This window comes from Planococcus citri, chromosome 3, assembly GCF_950023065.1.
Source record: "Planococcus citri chromosome 3, ihPlaCitr1.1, whole genome shotgun sequence".
In the NCBI taxonomy this organism is placed as follows: domain Eukaryota; kingdom Metazoa; phylum Arthropoda; class Insecta; order Hemiptera; family Pseudococcidae; genus Planococcus; species Planococcus citri.
In genome coordinates this window covers 30,621,219-30,635,833 of record NC_088679.1, presented here as the reverse complement: position 1 = coordinate 30,635,833, position 14,615 = coordinate 30,621,219, and the positions used below count along the sequence as shown (strand labels likewise).

The window sequence follows — 14,615 nt, the reverse complement described above, 5'->3', positions numbered from 1 at the left end:
TTTCCCCTCCCCACGCCTCACCCTCCTCCTCTACAAAAAAAATAACTCCAGATTCGAATTCTACGACCTTGAAAACATGTCAATCGACATATTACACATCGATGAGGGTCAAATTCTAATTATCGCCGTTTTGGGGGGGCCGGGGTCCACAATGGGGGGGATTGAATTGAGGCCAACACTAGAAAAGGGATCTGGGACACATATACAAATGATTCCCACTTGAAATTTTCCAAAAAAATGATTTTCGTTTTTCAAAATTATGCATATCAAAATCGACCCTTTTTCTGAGAATTACCCACATGAGTAGTTTTGCTTCTTCTACTCGCGGTTAAATACTTAAAAACAAATTTTATACAAGGTATGCTTTTAAAAAAAAAAAACCTACCTAAATTATTTTTAAAATATTTTTTTTTAGGAAAAAATTTCTCATTGTTGTTACACGCTTGAAAAGTTCCGTTGGAACTTCTCCGCAAATACATTTCCATTAGATAAAATCACATAAACCTCGAAAAGTTTTTAAAATTTGAAATTCTTCCAAGTAGACCTCCTCGTGTAGCGTAGCCTTTTAAAATGGAATTTTCTTATTTTAAAATTAGAAATTTTTTGTAAATGTAAACGCGAGAGAAATTCATTTCACTTTTTTTTCGGCCATTTCACGCGTCAAAAATTTCAATAATAAAAACACCAAAGAGAACAAATTTACTGGTCTTCTCTTCTAAATGGAATTTTTTCCCCTCGAGTTGATTCGTAGATATTTTGACCGAAAGAATCGAAACGACGATGACGACATTATACGACCTAATTTTTTTACGCTTTTACAAATTTATAGATAGTTGAATTTAATCAACTTTTTATTTGTTTCCTTTTTGTGCGTATTTTTTTCCTGCTGCGATATTTTATGTATTATACAAAGTCGATAAAATTTTCATCGTCAATTAAAGTAGCTTGTTTGTCTGGCATTTTTTTGTTTTTTTTTTACTTTCAAGTAAAAAAAATTTCTAAATTCGAGATCGAGACGATTTCGACACCGGCAGGGAATCTTTCATATTTGATAACCTTCGAGAGTGATTTGCTTAATTGGACTCTATTTTGATGGTTTTGAATACAGAGATTGTAAAATTGAGTCCTTGAATCAATGAAATAAAATCATAAATACTTAAAACACGACCTAATAAAATTTCTAAAAAAACTAATCCTGCTGACAGAAGAGGCTTTCTCATACGTCATTCGACATAAAGAGAACAATTTTGCAAACTAATTCAAATTAACTGCTCGAATTAATATGAGAAAAATTTCCAGACGTCTTTGAAAATATCATCCCGAATAGGCTCGAAAATACACCCTATGGTTAAATGGTGACGTCAGTGAAAAATTCTCGACGACTGCGACGACCTTTGCGAAGAAAGAAACGGCGTCTCGATTCTCATCTTTAATTCCACAGCATCCACACCCATTTCGCTTTCATCCGAATCTCTCAGCGAGACATCTGCATGCAAATCACAAAGACAGGTTGACATATTCTATAGCAAAATTCCACATTCACGAAACTCTCTAGTCTATACGTATACACGATCCATGTGTGTAATCCAAATTCTCACTTTTGGTGCAACAAATTGGTCATTTGTTGCGTAATTTATGACCGAACCGACAACTATCTCAATGATCACGGTCGTTTCACCTACAACAAAGTACCTACAGATTTTCGATGGTAGGCAGTAAATAATTCTCGACTCATTGGAAATTCTTCCGTGTACGAATATTTAACTCGGGCCTCATGTCACCGTGAGAGGAGACAGAACCGGCTTTTTGGAAACTTTACGTGTTCGGGACCAGTTGACATTATGAATTATTTAACGAAAGCGATATTTTGCATGGTTGAATTGCAGCTCGGCGCAACATTTTAACATCTTTGGACGTGTCATCGACTGGCAATGGCAGGTCTCGCGATGATTCAATATCGAATGTCAAGATCCCTGCAAGGTCGAAGAAAGTGAAATAAGATTCCTTTGAGTGAAGCTGAGGGCAGCGAGGGAAAAAACTCGTCCATTACCGGAATACGCATCAACGATGGCTTCCTGCGTCCGATTAATGCATTTGTTTTACTTCCGAAACTAGATTCGAGGTGACTTTCGCTACGGCCCAACTGTTTCGCTTATATTATAAAAAGTATGCTTCATCGTCAACCCTACGTTCAGTTCGTTCTATTCATTCATTTGTTTACCTAGCTCCATCCAAGTGAACCATCACCATGAAGCAATTGGTGAGTTCTTCGTACCATATTATGTATACCTAATATTTGTTTCTTATATTCTATTCTACATATAATATCTCTTACGAGTGTATCTTTTTATACGCGAATATCCATCTAATTTCGTAGAATAGCAAATGGTGCGTAAGTGTTCGCGATATTTGGGTAATTTTTAACTGCATCGTGTTCGTGTATTTTTTTTCTCTCTCTTTAACGTGTTATTTTGGCTATTTTTTTCTACCATTTGGGTCTTCAAAGTACCTACTCGTATAACGTCCAGTCAAATGACCGTAGAATAACGTTTTAGTACAGTAACGTATACGGATAGTTTACTTTAGCCTATCTGTGTCTAACCATTAACTTTATATCGGCATCGTAACGTTTTATTTTTTCTCACTCTCTTCGCACTCGTAACATCTGTCTCGATAAATATCTCACAAGATGTGAAAGAAAAAAAATCTCCGTCGGCGTCTCATTTCGCGTTAAATTTTTAAAAATCACGCTCGCCCGGAGCATATCTCGAAGAAAAGAAATTTTTTTCAAGAAAATTCTGTAGTACGAGAAAGGCCAACGATTTTTAAATGTCTCTTTGGGTTTTATTTACCGCGTTCGCATTGTACCATTCGTATAAATTTTTTAGCCATTTTTTTACGATAGCTTAAGATAAGGGTGAAGAGGCAGCAAAACGTAATGTTTCAGCAAAGGCTTTCTAATAACGAATTTAATAAAAAGATAACTGTGTAGGAATACCTGCTATAAAAGAAACGTTAGATATCTGATTTTTTTCTTTTAAGAATAAAATGGTTTGATGTACAAACAGGTGCTCAAAATACTGCAACTCGATTGTATTGTCGTTCGTTTCATTTTTAATATAGAAATACCTATCATTTTGGGCCTTTTTTCTCTTTATGAAATTGTAAAATAAATGTTTGGATAAAAAATAGTTATATTGGAGTAAAAAGTAGCGAAAGGGATTGCGAAATTCGTATTTATGAGAATTGAGTTATATCTATATTTGAAAAATTGATGACCAAATCCTGTTTTTTGGAAAAATGAACTAGACTTACTTATTGCTATTAGATAGATTTTAGAAGTTTCTGGATGTGCTCAGATTTAGCTTATTTTTTTCATAGTATGACTGTATACAATTCCTTGACTCGACTGCTAAGAATAATATTCTCTTTAGTAATTTTTTAGACTCTTAAAAATCTAACTTGATAAGCCTCTGGAAAATTTTAGTTGAAATGGTTTTTTTTTGTTTATTGAAAGCCATCTCAAAATACTAGCAATTGAAACGATTGGTAAATTTTTGCATTTTACTCTGAAATATTTTCATTTTTGATTATAAAAGCAGCGTTGCCAACCCCCAGATTTATCTTGGGATCACAAGATTTTTCATGCATCCTCGAGACTTCCCCAAGATCTCAAAATATCCCAAGAATTTTCCACTTTTTTCAAAAATATGAAAAATTTATTAAATATGATTAAAAATCAGTTGATAATCACCAAAAATTCTCAGAAAAATGTTCAACTTTTTCGTAAAAATTGTTGTTCTTTGGCATCATTTCTTGAAATTATAAATGTTTTTTCAATCGAGCGAGTATCGAGTCCTTAAAGATCAATTTTATTTGATATTTCAAGGAAATGTTTCATTCTTGACTTCGAAAATGATTAAATACTGTAAATACCTCCATATTTTGACATTTCAGTTCAAAGATTCAAAATTTGGTAGCTGGTAATCTTTTCAAGCTCGTTAGAAAGAGTTTGAAATTGCCTTTATTTCTAACGATACTTAAGACGACAAAAAATCCCAAGAATCCCAAAATTTTTCAAGGATGACTCCCAAGAATTTTTTTCACAAAGATACAAAAATATATTTTTTGGCAATATTTTAAGCACAGTAGTTTCAATCATAGTACCCCTCTAACCCCTCTATACCCGAAGCTTTATGAAAGGAGAGGTTTGGCAACACTACATAGGAGTTGATAACAGATAACAAATCTACAAAATAAACGAAATTTGATTCTTTGACTGAAGGAGCTTGTACAAATTTGCTTGAAAAATGATGGTCGTTTTAAAAAATAGAAATCGAGAACAGAATACATTTCATTGTTAAACGTTTTACCAAGAATTAAAATTTTAAAAATCATGTAAGTAATGTTTAAAGTCATTAAAAAAATGAAAATTTCCTTTTCTTATGATCTTAAATTGAAATTAATTCTTTGAAAGAACGTTTTTAGTTTTTTACTTTGCATTATTTTCGAGTATGTAAATTCGATAAATTTTTTTTCATCTGCTTTCATCGATATTTCATCGACTTTTTTATTTTTTCTAATAATTTTTCTCCCATTTTTCAAAAAATGTTTCAACGATTTCTTTGCATTTCATTTAAATTGGTCAAAATATCCAATTTTTTTCTCGCGATCCTTCCTGTTTAGTTTTTCAAGAAATCATCAAAAAAAAGTTCCACATATTTTTGAAAACATTTTTCGAATGAAGCATCCTACAAAAAAATAATGGCTTTTAACCGAAAGAAAATTTCATAGATACTCTAAAATTTTGAATTTCGTCATTTTTGTCTAGGGATGCATAGTTTTCTCATGAAATCAGTACCTATCAATGTTGAAAATATCAATTATCAAATTTTACTTTTTTAATTGGATGCTTATTGTTAGTTTTACCACAATTTAGAGTTCCATGTTGAAAAAAGTAAAAAATTTGCAAAACTTGAAAACCTATTTTTATCAAAGTTTTTTTTTTCGAAATTGAATTCTGAAAGCCAAAGTTATTCATTGTGGACCCTCCAAAATTCGTTCGACTTTAATTTGAAGAGATTTACACTGATAACTTGTAATATACTTCTACATTTTTCATACCGTGATATTAAAATGTTCCCCTCTCGTCTTCCTTTCATTTCTGTAGTATTTTTTACCTACTCAATTATCCACCTATTTATTTACCTGCTTACCCATTTGAGAATCATAATAAAAATATAAATAAGATTTTTCTCGAATCGTACGAATAAATGAAAAATTCGAAACAATAATAATTGGAATATTGTCATCTGGAGTAAAATTTTCCTACGATAAAAAGAAAAAATCCACGTGCCAAACAGACGGGCACTTTGAATTTACATGAATCGTACAGTTAATTTAAAATGTCAGTCTCTCATTTATTTACTTTTCCAGACAGTAATGAATGAGATACTAATGATGGAAACTTTGCCTGGCCTGATTAGGTGCCTATCGTACCTACCTACCTATACTGTAGGATGTGTTGTACATCGTTCGTTTCTTTTTCACATTGACATCGTCTAATCTAATTCCGAGTGTGAATTTCGATTGCAAATGTGATCTGTTTTCCCCTTTGATTGGCCGATTCGTAGGTAGGTGTGACTAATTGAATTCGTGAACGAAATTGAAGGTACCAAAAGAGAGAAAAAGCTGCTAGTTTTATAATTTTGTTTGTTATGAAATCGAACGTAGAACCAAAGATCGTTTAAACTGCTGAATATTTTATTCGTAAATTCGTATTATAGGTTTGATTTTTAATTCAAAGTAAAAAGGGGAATAGTAAAAAGGTTCGGTAAAAGTAAAGTGGAAAATTTTAAATGTTTTGTTATCTCTTGGGATTTTTTTTAATTCATTTTTTTTTTTAAAGACCAGATCTTTTTTTTTAAATCGTGGAAAGATAATGAAATATTTATAAATGTGGAACATATCGACGTTTATATCTACCTGTCTTGTTTTCACCCCTTTTTTTTTATATTGTCTCAATATTTACCAAACTCGGAGTTATTTTTTTTCATTTTGTAAGTAGCGGTATATATTTTTTTACGATTAGCTCGCACGCGTGTCAACAACTACGAGTATAGCTATGAACTTTGGGTACCTAAAATGTAGGAAATAATTCATTTTCTAAATGTCAACGATTATTTACTCTTGGTACACGAACACCCGGACAAAAGAGCAGAAAACATTTTCCGGCTAAATGAACGACGAGCTATGTACTCGTACCTCGTGCTATAGACGATGTTAAGAAGAAGATAAATAGAAAAAGAAATCCAGCGTGGTGTTTACTCGAAGCTCTACATGTGTATGTAGACACGTCTGTCCCGTCCGTCCACCCAGTACAGTACCTATTTAAGGAACAAAAATAACCCATTTTGGTTCAGTCTTTTGGAAGAAAATGTATCGCCGACGGAAATACACCCCATTGCAAAGTCAACGTCAACATAGTCGATGAAGCAGAGAGCAAAAAGAAACCAACTATCGCGAGCTACGAATTACGATTGTGAGATGTACGAAATAAGTACCGACAATAATTATTAGACCGCGTATTACTGGTTCAAGGTGTAACCATCGTCGTCGTGGGTTTTGATATGATGAATTTGATAGGATATACTAGCGTAATACGAGCTAACTGTACTTGTGTATACAATGTACACTCGCATATGTATCTACATATCTCTACTATTGTATTACGCACCCGAAGAAGATCACCTACTGCACCAGACCACATAAAAACCAACCGGTTTATTAACACTTTCTAGTTTTCGTTACCTTTGATGCGTTAACTTTGAGGCTTAAGTTTGCATCTTGACGAAAGTAAAAGTTCAAGTTTTGAAATTTTTTTCCGATTTATTCGTGAAGGGAAATCGGAACAAATGTATGAAAATTAAGTCGTTTCACTGATTTTTTATATGCTACATGGCTAACTTTTCTTGGCCAAAAAAAAAAAGAGGAAAAAACACGATCATTCGAAATTCTGTTGAATTTTAGTATCTACATATTTTTTGACTAGTAGGTAAATTTCACAAATACTCTGCGAAAAATTATTGTCTTGAGCAAATTACCTACTTATTATATGAGCCTTTGGGACTGTTGAAATAGAATTTGCTCAAATGGCAAATAAATTTTTGGTTATGTATAATCGTCAAAGTGAGTATAAAATTCCGTAAAACAAGAACACAAGCAAAGATTAAGTACAAAAATTGGATGAAACTAGGTACGAAAATTTGACAAAGTGATCAGAGAAAAATATGTGAATCAGAAAATTGCAAAAAATTATGTCAAAGTCATTACAATTATAACAAACAAAAAATTCTAGGATGAATTTTCATGACCATTTCCTCGAATAAATTTTTCCTGCCTCTGAATTCTCGAATCCGATTTCCCAAATAAATATTCTCCAAACGACCATTTCTCTGTACTGAATGAATTTTCCCAAAAAAATAATTTCCTGCAGTAAGAATTTCTTGAAATTTGGGCAAAAAAGACGTTCTGCAATTTTGTTTAAAGAAGGAAGATCTATAGCAATCTTTGCCAACAATAAGACTTTTAAGCATATGACAAGAAACACACAAACGATCAGTATTTTTGAAATTTTGGCAAAAAAAACAAATTTTTTGGCAATTTCGAAATAAAACAGTCTTTTTTGAAAATGTTGACAAAAATAGGTTGTTTTTTACAATTTTTGCAAAAAATCAGATTTTTTTCCATTTTGGCAAAAAATAATTGATTTGTTAATTTTGATTTTAAAAATTTTTTTGCAATTTTGACAAAAAAATCAAATTTGAAATCAGATTTTCATGATCAAAAAGCAAGACTTTTATGAAATTTTGGATATAAAAAGTTTTTTCTGCGATTTTGACAAAAAAATCAAATTTGAAATCAGATTTTCATGATCAAAAAGCAAGACTTTTATGAAATTTTGGATATAAAAAATTTTTTCTGTAATTTTGGCAAAAAACGAAACTTTGACGATGTTGATGAAAAAGAACCAATTATTCTGATAATTATGACAGCAAACAGATTTTTTTTCGGAATTTTTTTGGCAATTTCGGCAAAAACCTAAACTTTTTGGGAAGTTATGACCAGAAAAAAAAAACAAATATTCTGTGTAATTAGTCTGGCAAAAAAAAACCTTTTGCCTACTTTTGTGCGTTTAGGACAATGAGGTTTGAAGAAAGAGGGGGGAAGTATTTGAGTAAATGTCAACGAACCTAAATAAAAAGTCACAAACGGTATTTTAAAAAGTTCCATCGAAAACAAAATCTCTGAAAAAATGCCCAACTTGTGATACAGATGTAACCATTCAACATATACTGGACTCATGCATACTATACAAATCAAAAGTAGAAAATATACTAGGCAGTGACTTTAAATATGCTCATCTGAAAGCTGATGATGAAAATCTGTGCCAGAAATTGTTCATTTTTCTAAAAGAGTCTAACTTATTCAATGATATTTAAACACATTATTTTTTCCTTAGTGCTTTTTCTTAAATTTTTTCAATGTTATTTTTCTTTTGCATGTTATATATTTCCTGTTTATTTTTTCATGTTATATTTGTTGTTATATTGTTGAATGTCAGCAGACGCAAAAAAGCCTAAGTTGCTGGGCGTCTCTAAATAAAAATTTATTCATTCATTCACGTTTCAAATTTTGGATACGACTTTTTTAAAAACTTATAAACCAAAATTATATCTCGTAAAATTATTCGTCAGTAACTAAGCATTTGGAGATCAGCATTTTGGACATTTTTTCAAATCTCTTCAAACGTGTTTTACAAGTTGAAATATTTTGAATGTTCAATTGCTCATAAAAGTGTAATTTTGCATGAAAATACGTACCTGGCTCTGCCATGGCTCATTTAGAAGGTAATTTTATGTACTTTTAGAATATGCACATTGCACACATACATATAACTCAAAAACGAAAGAATATGCCAATTGTCATGTGAACTAGAAAAGTGCCAATTTTTAAAAAATCACCAAGAAATTACAAAAATATTTGTTGAAATGGAAGAACAATTATTAGAAAAAATCAAAAAAGTCGATAAAATATCAAGAAAGGTATTCAAAAAAATTGTAAAAATTTGTCAAATTTGCTTCAAAATAGTTTAAAGTAAAATCATTCCCCCAAAGAATCACAAAAGTTGATTTGAAAAAATTGTGAGCTCATATTTTAGTAATTCTTTGTGATTTGAACAATACTGATCATCGCCATTTTCAACAATTCTTACTGTAAGTAGGTATTTCAAGTTATTTTTAATAAAAAAAAATCATTAGAAAAAATGAAAAAAGTCGATAAAATATCATTAGAAGTATTCAAAAGATGATAAAAATTTCTTAAATTTACTTAAAAATTGTTTCAAGTAAAATTTGTTCACTGAAAATCACAGAAATTAGATTAAAAAATTATTAAAATCAATTTTTTTAGTATTTCAAATTTTTCAAAACACAGTTTTATCATTTTTTATAAGATTTTAAATTTTTATTTTCCTCTTTTTTTCAACTTATACTCTTTTGAATTCGTAAGCCAAAAAACGAAGCTTTTTCTTTCGACTTGACATCCTTAGGTATTCTGAAAACAGCGAAAAAATGACGATTTTTTTATATGTTAGCTTCGTCTCAAGTACTCTTACATGTTTTTTTCTCAAATTTTGCAGATCAGGAACAGCTCGAATTGAATAGGTAGTGGAACCCCCCCCCCCAACAAGTAAACGAAGTAAACCCATTCTAACACAAATGAAAGCTCCCTTTTCATATCGCATCCTTTCGTTAATTTGAATTTTCAATCCATTTAAACATTATTAACTTCTTCTTACAAATCTCTTCTGTATTAGGACCTCTTTCGTAAATTACAATCCAAATGCCCTGAAATCCGAAAATTTACATTTTAAAATATTCACCTTCGCGAATCACCTCGCTCGTTAAACTCGTCCATCAAGAAAACGAGAAAAAAAAGAGACGTATGGTATGCCAACAAATGGATCTCACCGAGTGTAAAAATTTCGCCAATTTGGTATTTAAAACGACCAAACTGGAGAAAGAGACCTGATAGCGCGATGTTGTTTAACTAGACGAAAATATACATATCATCAAACCACTTATGCTTTCTTCTAGATACACTCTTACTAGTTTTAAAATGCTGATTCGCGAATTGTTCCCACCCATCCATATCTAATTATAATCGTCGAATTATTTTTATCATTTTTCTTTCTTTTACATAATAATGGTTGCCAGTAATTAGCGACAGGCGTTTTTGTTTTCTTAAATATGATAGCTGAGATAAGTAAAAAAAAAAAGAAGCATAAAACATTGGGACAATTATCATTTATAAATGTAATATGTAGAATAGCGGTATTTTGTTTGACGACTCGACGAGTAATTTTTTATACATACAATGACAATGACAATGACAATAATATTCGTAGTATTACGTCCTATTCTTTAAGAATGGCAATTTCACGGCTAATCTTGGCCATTATAGAGACGACTTTATCTCGTAATGGCTCAATCCGTAGGTAATTCTGTAGATGTAGTACCTACTTAGCACATGTAAATCGATCGTGTACAAAACCTTTTGTTAACTGGTCATTGAATCGTGTAATAATTCTGTTTTCAGAAAATGCAATCGGTTTTCTTCTTGATCTTCATCTTGCACCAATCGCTATGCCAACAAACCTCCCAACAATTCGGTCAACAAACGTCTCAACAATTCAGCCAACAACAAACCCAGCCCCAGCAACAGTATAGTCAGCAAACCGCCCAATACACCGCTACTCCACAGTCAGGCAAAGTACAACTGGAAGACATCGAACGTGACAACTTGAAAAACACCCAAACACCCACGACCAACACCCAACCACAAGTGCAACCCCAACAGTACATAACGTACCCTCAAGACCAGCTCTTCTACACGTTGCAACCTCAACAGGCCGCAGCTATTTTCCAAAACCCTCAGCAACCAGTCACCTCTTTGTACGCGGCTCAGCCATCAACCTCTGGAATCGTATCGCCTCAACAACAGCAATTCTTCGTGCAACCTTACTACACTCAGCAAGCTGCCGCAGCTGCCCCTCAATCTTACCCTTCGTACGTTGATTTTGGTAACTTCCCATTTTATCCAGCTGTGTATCCGTATGCCGTACCTCAGACAGCTTCTCAAACCGGTCAAGTTGCTCAAGTATCTCCAAACGTAGTCAGTGATTACTTCAAGAGCGCTGCTGCTGTTCAACCATCTGCAGCTCAAGTCAAAACTCAACAGATCCCTCAAGTGCAAGCATCTCTGAAGGCTGCACCAACTGCTCAAATACCCAGCTTGAACAACTACCTGTTAAGTAACACTTTGCCGAACACGTATTACCAACCAGTCTCGTTCACTCAGCCACAAAATCCGCAATTCTATTCGTACAACTCGTTTTACCCAACTGTACCAAATACTGCTGCCAAGAGCGTCTTCAGCTCCGGTATCAAATCCACCACTCCATCGTCTCCCACTAAGCTAAAAGAAGAACCATTCGTTCCAGTCAACAATGGTAACTACAGGTATGACTTCGCCACTGCTGAACAAAACAACTACAATAAAGTTAGAGTATCTGGTTAAGTTTTTGTTGCCAAATTAAAAATTCATCCCCCCCCCCTCAATTCCTTATTTGACTTTCGATTTTATAAACTAACTGTAGGTAGCTGTACTTTGTAGACATCGTTTTATGTTTTCCCTTTTATTGTCTGTTAAATATAAATTCCCTATTTATATATCCCAAGCTCCGAGTTGAGTGTTACGTGATAGACTCGAATGTACAAAATAGGTTGTCATCGGCCATAGACTTTTAGTTATCTTTTTTTTAATACGAATTTTGTATAAAATATATTTTTAAGTATTTTTTTTTTAAATAAGTTTTTCCGATTAGTTTAACTAGTCTTATTTTTGTGTTACATATTTTTGTTAAAAAACGAAATTATTTTACCATCGATAAAAGAACGCGTTCTGTAACACGAAGAAAATAAATTTTATTTATTTTAAACTTTCGAGATGGTAAATTATTACGACACGTTTCTCATTTCTTGTCTATTTACACAAAGGTAAGTATATGAAAAAGTCGTTGATACGCAGACGTACATACATAAACATTACATACCTACAACAGGAATACAGTCACGAAATTCGATAATATAAAGGTTTACCGCTAACTCGTGTTTACTGAAATTTACATTTTATCTAATTAATTAACGTTTTCGAAAAGCGAGGCGAGCTTTATAGCGCGCTTAAAATCAAAAGCACTTTCAAATACTCACATTCTTGGTAAGTTGGTACCTATTAAATAGCTATTAATTTCGTTAGTAAAATGATTTTTCTGTTTACGCGGTTAAAACTCCACTCTACGTACTTCGCAACGTCGGCGACAAAGTAGCTAAAACTTAATAGGTTTGCAGCGCTATCGCGTTTAAAATTTACACGTTGCGGTTATATTTACCCGGGAATGCGAACAGGGCAAGAAGGGCAATGAAAAAAAATATTCCATCAGGCGTATTAGCAAAAGTTTGAGTTCGCTTCAACTCAACCAACAACCACCATATATCGTAAACGTCTCGAGAGTGTAAAAGTAACTAAGTAATTGCAGCAAAAAGAACAAAACTCATCAACAGGGCTGTAGGCTGTTTAACGCGAAAATACGAAAAATTCCTCCGGCCTTTTAACCGCTATATAATATACGAGTACGTATATAAAGTTCGTCGAAAACCACCGAACGTCAACATTTCGGCATAATTTACTCCTCTGGTCACAAAGTACGAGTTTTACTATTGTGTAAAGTTTTTTGCTGTGTGCGATGTAGCCTATGTTGTGCATAAAATGAGCTGACTAATTTCAGCATAGGAAAGGATGTGGAAAAGGGTGTTCGTCTACCATTTTTTAAATAGCAGTATTTTTCCAGCGTGTAATTGCACGAAATGAAAAAAAATGTCAACTTTATAAAATCGTTAGTTTAATTCGAAGATAATTCAACAAGTAGGTCTACAAGATTTATATATGTACGAGTACTAAAAAGTAAAAGTAAAAGACTTGCAAAGGAACCACTACAGCCCTGCAATTCTGATTTGAAAAATTCTTGGATATTTCAAAAATTTATTTAAGGAGATTCCAGGAATTGGAGCAGAACTGAGTTGAAAATGTGGAATTCATTATCCTGTAATTGAATCGGTGAGAACAGAAAAGGGCTAAGTCCATTTTCGCATTTTTCAGAAATAACAAAAAACTGATTTATTCGAAAATCAAAAATTTTTGGTGAACATGCTTAAGGTCATTGAAAGAGAACCCCAAGACGCAATTTTTAGCACAGTTTCGAAAAAAAACATTCACATGCGCCGTTGCTGTTGCTGCCTAAACAAATGGGACTTGGACCCTTTCTGCACTCAATCGCCAAAATTTCTCTTGGAATTGCTCGGGCACGAATCGCGAATGGGACTTGATTCTACATCTAAGTACATCACTTAGACTGATATCTCGTTTAAATTGACCAAAAACCCCTTGAGGTGTAAAACTTTTTGCTTCAGTTGTTAATTTTTTCGTCTTTTTTTTTAGTACAGAGATGAACTTGAATTTCAAAAAATGGTCTTCTCGAAAATGTTACTTAGTTATTTTTCAAGGAATTAAAAAAATTTAACAGAAAAGTCATCAATGCGGACACGGCCCTTTTCTGCACCCAAATACAAGTTTCCCGGCAGTTTTGTGGAAATTTGACATCACCAGTCGATCCGGCGTACTTTGAAACCCCCATATTGATATCTGTGAAAAAGTGAAATCGCAAAAATGTGACTTAGTCCCTTTCTGTTCTTACCGATTCAATTATAAACACCAAAAAAAAAAAAAATTATTAGCCAATATGGACCTTTCAAATTCGTTTTTTGTAAATTTCAAACGTTTTGGAGCCTCTGTAGCAAAATCAGTTTTTTTTTTTTAGTATAATATCAAGTAGGGGAACGGCTGGATATCAATTTTTGGACAGCTAAAATTTTGGTTCACACCCAAGTTTAGCTAGAAAAATTCACACGTTCAACAAATTCTAAGCGGAGGGTTTGAATGGTTTGTTTTTTAGACCTGGTATACTTATCTACTACATGCATAAAATTTGCACCAAAATGAAGATATCATCATGGAGCGGAAAAAACTTTTCGATGAATATAGGTATATCGTATTATCAAAAACCACGTTCATCTGCTAAAAGGGTACTTTAACGAGAACATGCCTGTGTAAAAATATTAATGCAACTCCAACAGTCAATGAAAAGATTTATTAGCAATTAAGCAGTTACAAACATGAACCATTGATGTGAATTTTCAAGATCAATTTCGGTCGTTTGAAGCCTTTCATTATTTGCAGAATCCTTGAAAACAATTCATGAAGCAACATTCATCGTTACTTTGGCAAGATTTGTCGAGAGTGGTGCATCCTTCAGTTGATATTATCGAGAAAAAAAAAAACTGTTAGAATGAGTAACAAATACTCGTATATTCCGTATGATTTCATTTTGTGGCAAATTCAAGAGAAAAATGAATACTAATTTGATATCACAAATATGC

At 32.8% G+C, this 14,615-nt stretch overlaps 1 protein-coding gene across 1 annotated transcript; it reads left to right on the top strand.

Annotated features, from left to right (window-relative positions):
• Window positions 1-2,102: 2,102 nt before the first annotated feature.
• LOC135840543 (uncharacterized) lies at window positions 2,103-12,065 on the top strand. The gene is made up of 2 exons (XM_065357144.1): window positions 2,103-2,260; window positions 10,660-12,065. The coding sequence occupies exons 1-2, from the start codon at window positions 2,249-2,251 to the stop codon at window positions 11,638-11,640; spliced, it is 993 nt and encodes a 330-aa protein (XP_065213216.1). The 5' UTR covers window positions 2,103-2,248; the 3' UTR covers window positions 11,641-12,065.
• The last annotated feature ends 2,550 nt before the right edge of the window (window positions 12,066-14,615 follow it).